This window comes from Oncorhynchus nerka, linkage group LG17, assembly GCF_034236695.1.
Source record: "Oncorhynchus nerka isolate Pitt River linkage group LG17, Oner_Uvic_2.0, whole genome shotgun sequence".
NCBI lineage: Eukaryota > Metazoa > Chordata > Actinopteri > Salmoniformes > Salmonidae > Oncorhynchus > Oncorhynchus nerka.
The window spans coordinates 25,150,098-25,165,672 of record NC_088412.1 but is presented as its reverse complement, the minus strand read 5'-3'; the positions used below and the strand labels follow the sequence as shown (position 1 = coordinate 25,165,672).

The window sequence follows — 15,575 nt, the reverse complement described above, 5'->3', positions numbered from 1 at the left end:
GAGTTTGGATTTGTTCTAACAAAAGGAGGTATTTGGACAAATGGACTTTATCGAACAAAACAAAAATGTATTCTGGAACTGGGATTCCTGGGAGTGCATTCTGATGAAGATCGTCAAAGGTAAGTGAATATTTATAACGCTATTTCTGACTCCACAACATGGCGGGTATCTGCATGGCTTGTTTATGTGTCTGAGCGCTGTACTCAGATTATTGCATGGTTTGGTTTTTCCGTAAAGCTTTTTTGAAATCTGACAGTGGTTGCATTAAGGAGATGTATATCTATAATTCTGTGCATAATAGTTGTCTTTTAATGTTTATTATAAGTATTTCTGTATATTGATGTGGCTCTCTGAAAAATTTGCTTGATGTTTTCGAGGCACAACATTACTGACCATAAAGCGCCAATGTAAACAGATTTTTGGATATAAATATGAACTTTATCGAACAAAACACACATGTATTGTGTAACATGAAGTCCTATGAGTGCCATCTGATGAAAATCAAAGGTTAGTGATTAATTTTCTCTATTTCTGCTTTTTGTGACTCCTCTCTTTGGCTGGAATATGGCTGTGTGTGTTTTTGTGACTAGGCGCTGACCTAACAATCATATGGTGTACTTTCACTGTAGTCTTTAAAAATCGGACACGATGGGTAGATTAACAAGAAGTTAAGCTTTAATTTGGTGTATTGCACTTGTGAATGTATGAAAGTTACATATTTCAAAAAATATATTTTTGAATTTCGCCCTCTGCTTTTTCAGCGGAATGTTGTCGAGGGGTTCCCATAAGAAGTTAATGCAACCGGTGTGTCAGATTTCAAAAAAGCTTTACGGAAAAAGCACACCATGCAATAATCTGAGTACAGCGCTCAAACACAAAAACAAGCCATACAGATACCTGCCATGTTGTGGAGTCAACAGAAGTCAGAAATAGCACTATAAATATTCACTAGTCGTGCTATAAATTCACAGACAACACAAAGATTCCTTGATGCCCTTCCAGACTCCCTCTGCCTACCCAAGGACGTCAGAGGACAAAAATCATTAACCACCTAACTGAGGAACTCAATTTAACCTTGCGCAATACCCTAGATGCAGTTGCACCCCTAAAAATTAAAAACATTTCTCATAAGAAACTAGCTCCCTGGTAAACAGAAAATACCCGAGCTTCCAGAAAATTGGAACGGAAATGGCGCCACACCAAACTGGAAGTCTTCCGACTAGCTTGGAAAGACCGTACCGTGCAGTATCGAAGAGCCCTCACTGCTGCTCGATCATCCTATTCTTCCAACTTAATTGAGGAAAATAAGAACAATCAATATTTATTTTTGATACTGTCGCAAAGCTAACTAAAAAGCAGCATTCCCCAAGTGAGGATGGCTTTCACTTCAGCAGTAATAAATTCATGAACTTCTTTGAGGAAAAGATCATGATTATTAGAAAGCAAATTACAGACTCCTCTTTAAATCTGCGTATTCCTCCAACGCTCAGTTGTCCTGAGTCTGCACAACTCTGCCAGGGCCTAGGATCAAGAGAGACACTCAAGTCTTTTAGTACTATATCTCTTGACACAATGATGAAAATAATCATGGCCTCTAAACCTTCAAGCTGCATACTGGACCCTATTACAACTAAACTACTGAAAGAGCTGCTTCCTGTGCTTGGCCCTCCTATGTTGAACATAATAAAAGGCTCTCTATCCACCAGATGTGTACCAAACTCACTGAAAGTGGCTGTAATAAAGCCTCTTGAAAAAGCCAAACCTTGACCCAGAAAATATAAAAAACTAAATCGGCTTATATCGAATCTTCCATTCCTCTCAAAACTTTTAGAAAAAGCTGTTGCGCAGCAACTCACTGCCTTCCTGAAGACAAACAATGTATATACGAAATGCTTCAGTCTGGTTTTAGACCCCATCATAGCACTGACACTGCACTTGTGCTATGGCATCAGACTGGGGCTCTGCATCTGTCCTCGTGCTCCTAGGCCTTAGTGCTGCTTTTGATACCATCGATCACCACATTCTTTTGGAGAGATTGGCAACCCAAATTGGTCTACACAGACAAGTTCTGGCCTGGTTTAGATCTTATCTGTTGGAAAGATATCAGTTTGTCTCTGTGAATGGTTTGTCCTCTGACAAATCAACTGTAAATTTCGGTGTTCCTCAAGGTTCCGTTTTAGGACCACTATTGTTTTCACTATATATTTTCCTCTTGGGGATGTCATTCGAAAACATAATGTTAACTTTCACTGTTACGCAGATGACACACAGCTGTACATTTCAATGAAACATGGCGATGCCCCCAAATTTCTCTCGCTAGAAGCCTGTGTTTCAGACATAAGGAAGTGGTTGACTGCAAACTTTCTACTTTTAAACTTGGACAAAACAGAGATGCTTGTTCTAGGTCCCAAGAAACAAAGATCTTCTGTTGAATCTGACAATTAATCTTGATGGTTGTACAGTCGTCTCAAATAAAATTGAAGGACCTCGGCGTTACTCTGGACCCTGATCTCTCTTTTGATGAACATATCAAGACTGTTTCAAGGACAGCTTTTTTCCATCTACGAAACATGGCAAAAATCAGAAACTCTGTCCAAAAATGCAGAAAAATTAATCCATGCTTTTGTTACTTTAGGTTAGACTACTGCAATGCTCTACTTTCCGGCTACCCGGATAAAGCACTAAATAAACTTCAGTTAATGCTAAATACGGCTGCTAGAATCCTGACTAGAACCAAAAAATGCGATCATATTACTCCAGTGCTAGCCTCCCTACACTTAAGGCAAGGGCTGATTGCTGCAGTAGTTTGTGTCGGGGGGCTAGGGTCAGTTTGTTATATCTGGAGTACTTCTCCTGTCTTATCCGGTGTCCTGTGTGAATTTAAGTATGCTCTCTCTAATTCTCTCTCGGAGGACCTGAGCCCTCGGACCATGCCTCAGGACTACCTGGCATGATGACTCCTTGCTGTCCCCAGTCGACCTGGCCGTGCTGCTGCTCCAGTTTCAACTGTTCTGCCTGCGGCTATGGAATCCTGACCTGTTCACCGGACGTGCTACCTGTCCCAGACCTGCGGTTTTCAACTCTCTAGAGACAGCAGAAGTGGTAGAGATACTCTTAATGATCGGCTATGAAAAGCGAACTGACATTTACTCCTGAGGTGCTGACTTGCTGGTATATTATGCATGGTATACCATGCTGGTCATTTATGAACATTTGAACATCTTGGCCATGTTCTGTTATAATCTCCAACCGGCACAGCCAGAAGAGGACTGGCCACCCCTCATAGCCTGGCTCCTCTAGGTTTCTTCCTAGGTTTTGGCCTTTCTAGTGAGTTTTTCCTAGCCACCGTGCTTCTACATCTTCATTGCTTGCTGTTTGAGGTTTTAGGCTGGGTTTCTGTACAGCATATAGATATCAGCTGATGTACGAAGGGCTATATAAATACATTTGATGATCATCAGAATGCATTCCAATTCCCAGGAATCCCAGTTCCACAATAAATGTTTGTTTTGTTCGATAGTCTATCATTTATGTCCAAATACCTCCTTGTTCTCGCATTTAGTTCACAAATCCAAATCATTGAGGCGCGATCACTAGGTCCAGACGAAAAGTCAAAAGGTTCCATTACAGTCCGTAGAAACATGTCAAACGAATGTATAGAATCAATCTTTAGGATGTTTTTAACATAAATCTTCAATAATGTTCCAACCGAAGAATTCCTTTGTCTTTAGAAATTAAAAGGAACGCAGCTACCTCTCACGGGAGCGCAAATGATCAGCTCATGGCGGACACCTGATTGAAAGAGCTCTCATTCCCTCCTCCTTCATAGTAGACGCCTTAAACAAGGTTCTAAATTACTGTTGACATCTAGTGGAAGCCTTAGGAAGTGCATTATGAACCCATAGACACTGTATATTCGATAGGCAATGAGTTAAACTACAAACCTCAGATTTCCCACTTCCTGGTTGGATTTTTTCTCAGGTTTCTGCCTGCCATATGAGTTCTGTTATACTCACAGACATCATTCAAACAGTTTTAGAAACTTCAGTGTTTTCTATCCAAATCTACTAATAATATGCATATCTTCGCTTCTGGGCCTGAGTAGCAGGCAGTTTACTCCAGGCACCTTATCCAAGCTACTCAATACTGCCCCCCAGCCATAAGAGGTTTTAATAAAAACAATTGAAAGGTCACCATGACAAGACAAACTATAGATAATCCCTGCCAATATTTTGAAGCCTTTCAAAGAAGTATAAAACTGAAATAGCAACAGAGAAGCGTAGGATCATGTGGCCTGGTGTTAGGCTTCATACTTAGGGCATTAGGAATGTTGATGACTGAATGTTCTTGGCCAGAAACAGGAAAGGGAAGTTTGGGACCCCACTTCCCTTTGGCCCATTTCCTCAAAATTCAAAAAGGGGACAATTCATTTGGTCAACCTCAAAATCAATGTACAAGAGTGTGTGTGAACCAGTTTGTGTAGGCGCTAACAGTTGTAAGCCAGTTTCCTACATTTATTTGTGCCCTTTCTAAAATGTTCTCCTGGTGATGATTGCCATGTAAATGTGTGTAATTAATATATATATGCGCTCACCAGTCTCTGTGTGTGTGGGCTGTTCAGTAAGGATGTCTGTGAGTTTGTTGGTGAGCTCAGTGTTGGCCCCAATCTCCTCCCGCTCACCGGCTGACTCCTCTGATGACTCACTGAGGGGAAAGAAGTTATAAATAATGTTAAGTGGAATCCCGGTCCTGTCCTACTGTATTCCACTGTCATGTCTAAAGATGGAGGAAGCTTTTCAGTGTCAGAAGATAAAGAATCTAGCTGTGCTCGAATACCTACACTAACATACTGTATACTACATATTATTAGTTCATTTTAGTATACTGGAAACTAATGGTATTCCTTTCAGTTGAGCGTACTAGAGCTTCGCCTGTCTACCGGAAGTTGATGCTGTTGCTATGCAACCTCTAGTTTGATTAACTTCTCTAGTGTAGGGGGCAGCATTTGGAATTTTGGATGAAAAGCGTGCCCAAATTAAACTGCCTTCTACTCAGGCCCAGAAGCTAAGATATGCATATAATGAGTAGATTTGGATAGAAAACACAAAAATTTCCAAAACTGTTAAAATAATGTCTGCGAGTATAACAGAAATGATTTGGCAGGTGAAAACCTGAGAAAAATCCACTCAGGAAGTTGGATTTTGTTGTTGTTGTTGTAGTTTTCTATTCAATGCCATTACAGTATCCATTGATTTAGGACTCAAATTGCAGTTCCTATGCCTTCCACTAGATGTCAACAGTCTTTAGAAAATGATTTTTTAAATTAAAGGTAAACAAGAAAGGCACTCTCTCGGTCGCGCGCATGAAAAAGCTCTCTTACTCACAAGAGCAGTCTGAATGAGTGACCCTGCCGTGTCACAGAGCTTTTTCATGCGCGCGACTGAGAGAGTGCCTTTGTTTACCTTTAATATCGGCGACGTTATTGTCCGGTTGAAATATTATCGATTATTTAGGCTAAAAACAACCTGAGGATTGAATATAAACATCGTTTGACATGTTTCTATGAACTTTACAGATACAATTAGGATTTTCTTTGTCTGCCTGTTGTGACTGCATTTGAGCCTGTGGATTACTGAAGAAAACGAGAACAAAACGGAGGTTTTCGGATATAAAGAGAGACTTTATCGAACAAAAGGAACATTTATTGAATAAATGAATGTCATCAAAGGTAAGTGATTAATTTGATCTCCATTTCTGACTTGTGTAACTCTTCTACTTGGCTGGTTACTGTTTGTAATGATTTGTCTGCTGGGCTATGTTCTCAAATAATTGTAAGGTATGCTTTCACCGTAAAGCATTTTTAAAATCTGACACCGTGGTTGGATTCACAAGAAGTTTATCTTTAAACACATGTAAAATAGTTGTATCTTTTCTGAATTTTTATAATGAGTGTTTCTGTATTTGGCGCTCTGTAATCTCACTGGATGTTGGTCAGGTGGGACGCTAGCGTCCCACATACCCTAGAGAGGTTAACAAATTACTAGCTCAACATTTTACGATTTCGGGTGTGTTCGTAAATTCAATCTGGAGTGCCAGTGTGCTCTGGGCGTTCATTAATCCAGAGCATTGTCAGATTGTCTGTTTGAAAATTCAGAGCGTGACAAATGAGAACACCTCACTGACCATTTTACGTGCCATAGCAGAGCTGGATAGGCTGTTGTCATGTTATCCAGAGGGTTGGTGACTAACTGTGCTGCAGGCAACAATTTACTCTTTTTTTTTGCAGATGTTTACTTACACGGCCATATTCAACGGGTGTTGAGCGTTCATAAATTCATCAGTTATTCTTCGCGAGTGTGCTCTGAAATCAGAGTAAATAGCTAAGTGGTATAACCTTTGAATCGCAAACCTAAGAATGATGTAAATAATCAAGTCAATCAACGTTGGGTAGTTGATATACTGCCTGGCAAGTTTGATGTATTAGTAGCCAACTAACGTTAGGTGCATACTGCTGTAATGCTATGCAGTTGTCAGCCAACATAACACGTAACTTATTTGAAAATGTATTACATTTAAAACATTTGAACTTCTTTGGGATAGGGGGCAGCATTTTCACTTTTGGATGAAAAGCGTGCCCACAGTAAACTGCCTCCTACTCAGTCCCAGATGCTAATATATGCATATTATTAGTATTTGGATAGAAAACACTGAAGTTTCTAAAACTGTTTGAATGATGTCCGAGTATAACAGAACTCATATGGCAGGCAGAAACCTGAGAATAAATCAAAACAGGAAGTGGGAAATCTGAGGTTTTAGTTTTTGAACTCCACCCCTATTGAATACACAGCGGGATATTGGTTGTTGCACTTCCTAAGGCTTCCACTAGATGTCAACCGTCTTTAGAACGTTGTTTGATGCTTCTACTATGAAGGGGGGCTGAATGAGAGGGGTCAGAGGTCTGCCAGCAGTCACGCACTGGTCACGCGCATTTCACATGAGGTAGCTCTCGATCATTGCTTTTCTACAGACAATGGAATTCTCCAGTTCGAACATTACATAACATTTATGATAAAAACATCCTAAAGATTTGATTCTATACATAGTTTGATATGTTTCTACGACCAGTAATATAACTTTTTGGAATTTTCGTCCAACCTTTCCGCTGGATTTGTACGCGCGTTTCGATTTGTTTACCAAACGTCCTAACAAAAGGAGGTATATGAAAATCAATGAACTTTATCGAACAAATCAAACATTTGTGGAACTGGGATTCCTGGGAGTGCATTCTGATATGAAGATCATCAAAGGTAAGTGAATATTTATAATGCTATTTCTGACTAATGTTGACTGCGCAACATGGCAGATATTTCTTTTGGCTGTTTTGGGCTCTGAGCGCCGTACTCAGATTATGCTTTTTCCGTAAAGTTTTTTTGAAATCTGACACAGCGGTTGCATTAAGTGCATAACACTTGAATTTTCATCAACATTAATAATGAGTATTTCTGTGAATTGATGTGGCTCTGCAAAATCACTGCATGTTTTGGAACTACTGAACATAACACGCCAATGTAAAATACGAATTTTGGATATAAATATGAACTTTACCGAACAAAACATACATGTATTGTGTAACATGAGGTCCTATGAGTGTCATCTAATGAAGATCAAAGGTTATTGATTCATTTTCTCTCTATTTCTGCTTTTTGTGACTCCTCTCTTTAGCTGGAAAAATGGCTGGGTTTTTCAGTGACTTGGTGGTGACCTAACAATCGTTTGTGGAGCTTTCGCTGTAAAGCATTTTTGAAATCAGACACTGTGGCTGGATTAACCTCTCTGCGCACCGAACCAGTTAGCGGGATTAAATTCGACAACATACGGTGATCGCTACATAAATAGTCATAAACATTCATGAAAATACACGTCTCTCCCATATTTCGAAAGTCTCAAATCTTGCTAATCCAACTGCGTTGTCAGATTTAAAAAAGGATTTACTGTGAAAGAATACGATGCGATTATCTGAGGATAGAGCCCCATTAAAAAAAACTATTTCAACCAGTACAGGCGTAACAAAATCACAAACTGCAATAAAATAAATAGTTTACCTTTGACGATCTTCCTCTGTTTGCAATCCCAATGCTCATTGTTACACAATGAATGGTCGGTCTTTTGTTTGATAAAATCCATTTTTATAGCCTAACACGAAACATTTTGTGAACCGCTTGTGTGGTGAATTCCGTCTCATTCAATTTGACGACACATTCGACGTAAATACACACACTAAACGTGACTTTTCCAGTCATGTTTGGTTTCATTGCAATCAACTGGTTTGTTTGTAACAACCAAACTTGATGGGTCATTTCGCGGGACATATTGACTGAAAGAAACTGATTTGAAGAAAACAAGTAATGACATCATTGTGCACCAATGATATGACAGCTGTTTCGTTGATTGACTATTTTAACCCAATGACCACTGACCGTCTTGAAATCTAGCTGGGTAGATAGCCAATGAGCTGAGGTAAACTGCAATATGTAATGGTTGTGTTGGAAGACCAACCCATGTAGTACTCCGGCGTAAAGAGGGTCATTTGCCATTGAAGATTCATACTGGAAGGAGCGCATGTTACGCACAGCACTTTTTTTGGTAAAGCGCATCTTCAGCGTATCAATCAGTCAGGGAAAGCTAAATCTAAGTCGAGAGAGATACAGATGTACGCACAATTTTAGAAGAAATTGAGCAGGAAAGTGAGACAGATTGTTTGTTGGAGCTTTGATTCCCAAATGGAGGAATATTTTTTGAATGGAGAGGACATAGTTTTGGACTGGTAAGTTCTTCTCATGCTAATGCCGTTGTTTGAAATTAATAATAAAATATTATTTGGGATTTTTAAATGTTTTAGTAGCAATATATAAGAATGTAATGAAATGTGTAAAGTACACGTTGGATATACATTGTGGGTGGGGGTATATTTGTATGTATGTTTATGACCCATAGCCCATGTTTGTGTGTGTATATATAGATAGTGGATTAGAGGGAGCATGGCCGAGATGCGTGTTTCTGCCGCTCTACCCCACCTCACCCCCACATGAAATAGCCTATTGAGGCTTTTCAGGAGAGGGCAGGCCCACAACAATGGCCAAAGTGAAATGGAGACAGATACAGCTGGTCTGTTGTAATATAATAAAGACAGTAGATCTAGCTGAAATGTCATAATATAAAATAGACAGTAGATCTAGCAGGTCTATAATATTATATTCAACGTTATGTTCCCTGTACTCTATATATATTTGTTTATTATACCTGTTGATACAGGGCTCATATGTGAAACTATTCTAACTGAACATTTTATTTTACAGTAACACTGACTCCGAATGAGAGCCCCCAATGCCAAGGTGTCCATCCTGCCACAAGTGGTGTTCATCTGCCCAAATTTATTTCTGCAGGCATGGATGTGCCTCAGGGCCAAAAGGGCACAGCATGGAGGTGTCACTGTGTTCTTTGCAAAATTAAGTCCCCCATCACCTGCACTACATGCTTGGTGACCCTCTGCTTTACAGCAGAAAGAGACTGCTATGGCACCTGGCATCAGCAGCATAATATTGTGTAGAGGACTGAGGGTCTTCCAAATATTGAAAGTGTTATTTTGTAAATTTATATATATTTTTTTCACGTTTTTTCTCAATTTTCTTTTTTTTGGTGGTGTGTTAGAATACTATTTTGGTATTTTGTATATAGTTATTCCATTCAGTATGTATAACGTCACCAATTTGGCCACATTTGGGCTACTTGAGTCACCCAGGTGTCCCACACATTTTGGAAGTTATCATTCTGAAACTTTGCACAAGTACTGGTACCCTCATGTTTTTCACTGAAATTGTCCCCATCATCCTATCTGAATGTTTGTTTTGTCTTCTTCATTTTAAAGTTGATGATACAACTATAAAAATAAAAAGCGTATGTTTTTTTCCATTGTTTTATCTAAACCAGATCTATTGCGTTATATTCTCCTACATTCAATTCACATTTACACAAACTTGAGTGTTTTCTTTCAAATGAAACCAAGAATATGCATATCCTTGGTTCTGGGCCTGAGCTACAGGCAGTTAGATTTGGGTATGTCTTCAGGCGGAAATTGAAAAAAGTAGGGGGGGTAGCTGTGAGAGGTTAACGAGAATTTTATCTTTAAAATGGTGCCTAATACTTGTACGTTTGAGAAATTTCATTTATGAGATCTGTTGATTTGTATTTGGCGCCCTGCAATTTCATTGGCAAGGGGTTCTCAAGTCAATCAACGTTGGGTAGTTAATATACTGCCTGGCAAGTTTGATGTATTAGTAGCCAACTAACGTTAGGTGCATACTGCTGTAATGCTATGAGGTTGTGAGCAAACATAAGTTACGTGTCATTTGAAAATGTATTACATTTAAACATTTTCTTTTTTCTTCATCTGAAAAGTTATGAAGCCATGCCCATTTTCGGAAGAATTGCATTATGGGACCTAAAAGCACAGAAATCGTGTCCACTGCATGTATACGTCATATTTTGGCGAATTTAGTACATCATCCGGGAACTTATGGCATACTGACTATGACCAACAAGCATACTTTATACTCAATTCACGTCACAAATAGTAGTCAGTGCAGTTAGAATGAGTATTTGAACACAGCATGGGTCTTGTTAACTGACAGCAAATTGTTTCGAAACCAGTTTACAATGTTGACATGACAAAGTGTAAGGATTGTGCTGAATGAAGTAGGTCAAATGTCTAAGAAGTCATTTGATGTGGGGGTGTTAAGATAGGAAACAATGACTTGCACCCTGTCACTATCAGATCGCATCATTCCCATGTGACGAGAGCCTTTTGATGAAGTCCAAACAAGAGTCACGCAATCAAACCAGGTAATGGTTTCAGTCTAGGTACGTACTTGGCTATGAAATCCACAGCGACGTCATCCAGTGAGGCGACACTGTCCCCGGTGCCGCAGGATGACTGCGGGTAGCTGACTTCCCTGGGGGGGTCCATGGCTGTGGACATGGCAGTAGGCTCACACACAGTCACTGCAAAGGGGGGAAATGGAGAAAGGGGACAGGGTAAGACACAGCATGACTCATTCGCACATGACCCACACAAATCTCAGGGACCGAGTTTCCCCAGCTGTAAGTGTGAAGTTGTCAGGCTTCGAGAGAGTGACAAAATGAGCAGGGGTTCCTAAACTTTTTCACTCAGGCCCCCCAACCAGCATTGGGGAACATCCCACACCCAGTCTATTTCTATGGACACAAGCACAGTTCATGACAAACTGTTCACACTCCTCTTGTCGGTTGAGAGAAAAATTTAGCAGATTTAAAGCTAATTTCCTGCAATTTTACACATTGTCCTTTGGTGCAGCGAATTTAGCTGAAGGCATAAAGGCTTGCAGCCCTTTAAAAAAAAATCCAGTGTTGCGCCGTTGGAGGAAGGTGCACTTGATTCAGAAGCTCGGCGCACCGGTAGGCAAAGTGTTCTCATTTCGAACCATTTTATTTGTCTGAAAAGACAATTCTGCCTACCCGGCGGACCAGAAGATCTCTGGCTAAAATAGAGTACGCCTACTGCGCTGGCCAATCGTATAGCTCAAATCACTATGCCTACCTACAGCTTCCATGACCCCGGCCACAGCAAAGTTTGATACTAGCCCATGTGAGATTTCTTAACTTTTAAAACCATGACAAGAGAGACTTTCAAAGAATACAGCAAAGAGATGTTTTTATGAGTTCATGTCTAAGTTTAATTCAGTATTGTCAACACTATTACAAAACACGGTTCTCTGTACTTCCAATCGCGCTGCAGTTGCAATGAATGAGTAGCCAAGTGTATTGATAGTCCTGCATTTTTATTATTATTAGCAGCTCATCATGTCTATTTTAAGAGGAATTTTTCACTTTCTCTGGTCATACCAACAGCATTAATTCCCCCAGAAGCAGATGCAGTGCGACTTGAGTTTCACCATTCGGTCGAAGACTGTGTCCCCTCTCTGGTCAGCCTCACCAGAGGAAAGGAAGGAAAGAGCAGAGACCGTGAGAGACGGACCATCTCTGCTGCACTCTCTCCCCCTCTGTTGAGACTAATGCAATGTTCAAAACAACTGGAAACCCTGAAATGTCAGACTTTCGACTTTTGAACGGTCATCCAACTCGGAAACTTGGGCATCTTTCTAGAGCTCCGACTTTCTTACCTGAAGTCCACTGACTTCATAATTTGACTTAGATTTTGTCAAGAGTTCAGTTATTTTGAAAGTACCATGACCATTTTCATTTATGCTCAGCTATGCCTCGCAAGTGCCACACCATCTTGTTTATTTTGTTATCAAAGCTTGAGTTTTGAAATAGAACATGGTCTGAGAGGAACAATATTGGCAGGCCAGGCATATAGCCAATATGCTGTGAAAAATAAAACAAATGTTTACATTAACCTGATTTAAGTCAAAACATGGCTTAAAATATATTTGCGGTAGTTCTCTGCTTGCTTTTTGAGTGCTAAAGTGATCTTAGGTCAGAAAAGGTTGGTGATCACTGCTTTAACATATGCAATGACTGACATGACAAGAGGAAAACTGATGACACAATTTGAAGTTGTACCCTTGTGCAATTTTGCACGCGCCACAGTTTGGAAACCACTGCCTTAGAATAGAACCCGCTGTAGCATGTGACTGCCAAACGGCTCACAAGGCTCCCACCACTGTGCTGCGTGTCACAGGGTCATGCTCTGGTCTCTGGATAAACATTACACAGGGTCTCAGTCATTACACTGCTTGGAGATCACTCAGAAAAGCTAAATAGTTTATCACCAAATGCTTTTATGGACATCTTTTAACAGTATTTTACAACAGTAAGTGTTGACAGAATTCAAATGGGTACTGATCCAAGAGACAGACAACAGGTGCCACTACAAAAACAGCTACTGTAGACTGAACTGTATTTTGTTTTTTTAAACAACGAGGCTTCCTTTTAATTACTTTCAGCCAAAACAAATGATACCCTGATGAAGACCGCTTGTCTGTCGAAACATTAGTTATTAGGTTATGACATTTTTGCATTTGAGCTCCTTGAGTGTGTGGCTCTCCTTTTCTTTTAAGTGTTCTACTCCACGAGCTAGCACCTCGCCAAACAGGTGTGGGTTTTTCACCTCCAGATTAGCCAAAACAAATTAACCATGTTTATTCAATGTGGTCATTTCCTAAAATTAGTAGAAGCCGCAATTAACATTTAGGCCTAATCGTGTTATGAAACCCCTTTTCAGAGATATAAAGCAATGTGAACACATGACGACAGCGGGACAGCAGAGGTTGCAGAAGATGGACTCATTTGGCTGACTTGTACATCTTCTGGTTATTGAAATTCAATGGCTCAATCTGTGTGAGAGAGACTCAGAGCACAGTTTGGCCCCGTTGATGATCCGTTTGTTCCATTGTGGGAAGTTGCCCAAGAGGGGGAGAGCTGAGCAGAGCGCACATCCCATTTCTGTCACCAACACGGTACAGGAAACACGTCAGCGCTGTAGAACAATAAGCACGTAACCCCGGCCCACTTTCCATTATCGACTCTGTCCCCTTGTTGGAGAGCCAACACCGGCTGTTTATCTAGGACTGGCTCTCTGTGCATTGAAAACACATACAAGCTGAGTACAAGCTGAGTACAATTAAGCAGGAGGAATGAAAACCTCCATGGGGAGGTCACAAAGCAGAAACATTCTCCTGAGCCAGGGACAGGGTGCAGCAAACCCTTAAAGCCCAGCCAATTTCATAACCTGGTGTTGAGTGGTTGGTTGTACATTTTTTGAGAAAGGTACAAATTGAACTAAAAACCAATGTGATTCATGGTTTATGGGCTGTAGCTCAGCAGATCGAGATGCTACCTCCCAGTTCCCTCTGACACTGCCGTTAAAACCTCTAGTGACTCCCCATCCGGGAGCGTAATCATCGACTGACACTAATTAGCATAACGCAAAGGACATAAATATTCCTAGAAAATATTCCTATTCATGAAAATCACAAATGAAATATATTGAGACACAGCTTAGCCTTTTGTTAATCACCCTGTCGTCCAGATTTTCAAAATATGCTTTACAGCCAAAGCTAGACAAGCATTTGTGTTTGTCGAAGTTTATCGATAGCCTAGCATAGCATTTTGTCCAGCTAGCAGCAGGTAACTTGGTCACGGAAATCAGAAAAGCAATCAAATTAAATAGTTTACCTTTGATGAGCTTCAGATGTTTTCACTCACGAGACTCCCAGTTAGATAGCAAATGTTCCTTTTTTCCCAAAATATTATTTTTGTAGGCGAAATAGCTTCGTTTGTTCTTCACGTTTGGCTGAGAAATCGCCCGGAAATTGCAGTCACGAAAACCCCCCAAAAAGATTCAAAATTAGCTCCATAATATCAACAGAAACATGGCAAACGTTGTTTATAATCAATCCTCAAGGTGTTTTTCAAATATCTATTCGATAATATATCCACCGGGACAATTCATTTTTCAGTAGGACCGATTGGAATAATGGCTACCTCTGTATTTTACGCGAGAGTCACTCTGGGAGCCATCAGGTGACCACTTACGCAATGTAGTCGCTTACGGGTATTCTTCAACATAAATGCGTAAAACTACGTCATAATGCCGTAGACACCTTCGGGAATACGGAGAAAGAGTAATCTGGTTGATAGCCCATTCACTGCTCAATAGGGATGCATTGGAACGCAGCGCTTTCAAAACATGAGGCACTCCCGGATTGGATTTTTCTCAGGATTTCGCCTGCAACATCAGTTCTGTTATACTCACAGACAATATTTTGTGAGTTTTTGGAAACTTTAGTGTTTTCTATCCTAAGCTGTCAATTATATGCATATTCTAGCATCTTGTCCTGACAAAATATCCTGTTTACTACGGGAACGTTATTTTTCCAAAAATGAAAATACTGCCCCCTAGTCACAAAAGGTTTTAACCTTGATATACTTCTGCACATGACCCATTCCTGCAGTGCCTGGCTCAGCCAAGGAAGCAAATACCATGGAGTGAGCTCACCTCTTGCACCAGACACAACCCCTACAATAGCTGCCATTGTACTCTTCTTCCTACCACCAGTAACAGAGCAGCTGCAGATTCCCCGTGGTCACACACTAGAGACACAGCTGTGGCCAGGGTTCACGTTGCATAGCTGTAATGTATTATAGTGTGGGAGTTGTGTTGTGGTCCTTCAGGAGTTGGGGGGGGGGGGGTCGACATGCTTGCATTGAGCCCTCTGTTTGGGACGAGCCCCTTTGGCTGGGTCTCTAGTCTCAATGTTATTGGCTTGTGCCTGCCACAACAGGTGTGGGTGCTAGGGCTGCACAATTATCCATATTGCATGGGACTACAATATTGGAAACACCATTTTGTCTTTTTTAACTTTGAATGTATTGCTCAAGTTCTCGTTTGGCCACTTCTCAATCACACATCACTCAAGCAGGCAGTTCCTCATGCTCAAGATTTACTCTGCAATACATGCATTGACCAAACAAGAACAAAAAAGCTTTCCACTTTGCTTTCACGTTTTCTATATTAT

The 15,575-nt window shown here is 40.5% G+C and overlaps 1 protein-coding gene across 3 annotated transcripts in view; it reads right to left on the bottom strand.

The window, feature by feature from the left end:
- The window catches only part of LOC115144952 (long-chain-fatty-acid--CoA ligase ACSBG2-like), a 52,214-nt gene that overhangs the window by 23,731 nt on the left and 12,908 nt on the right, over positions 1-15,575 (bottom strand). For 2 of the 3 annotated variants that reach the window (XM_029686117.2, XM_029686116.2), the window contains exons 2-3: positions 10,926-11,058; positions 4,595-4,704 (exon numbers count right to left, since the gene is read on the bottom strand). In XM_029686117.2, the coding sequence (XP_029541977.2) occupies positions 4,595-4,704; positions 10,926-11,035 (220 nt within the window). In that variant the 5' untranslated portion in view covers positions 11,036-11,058. Of the gene's footprint in view, positions 1-4,594; positions 4,705-10,925; positions 11,059-15,575 lie in introns of those variants that run through there. The other variant, XM_029686118.2, reaches the window with a different exon arrangement.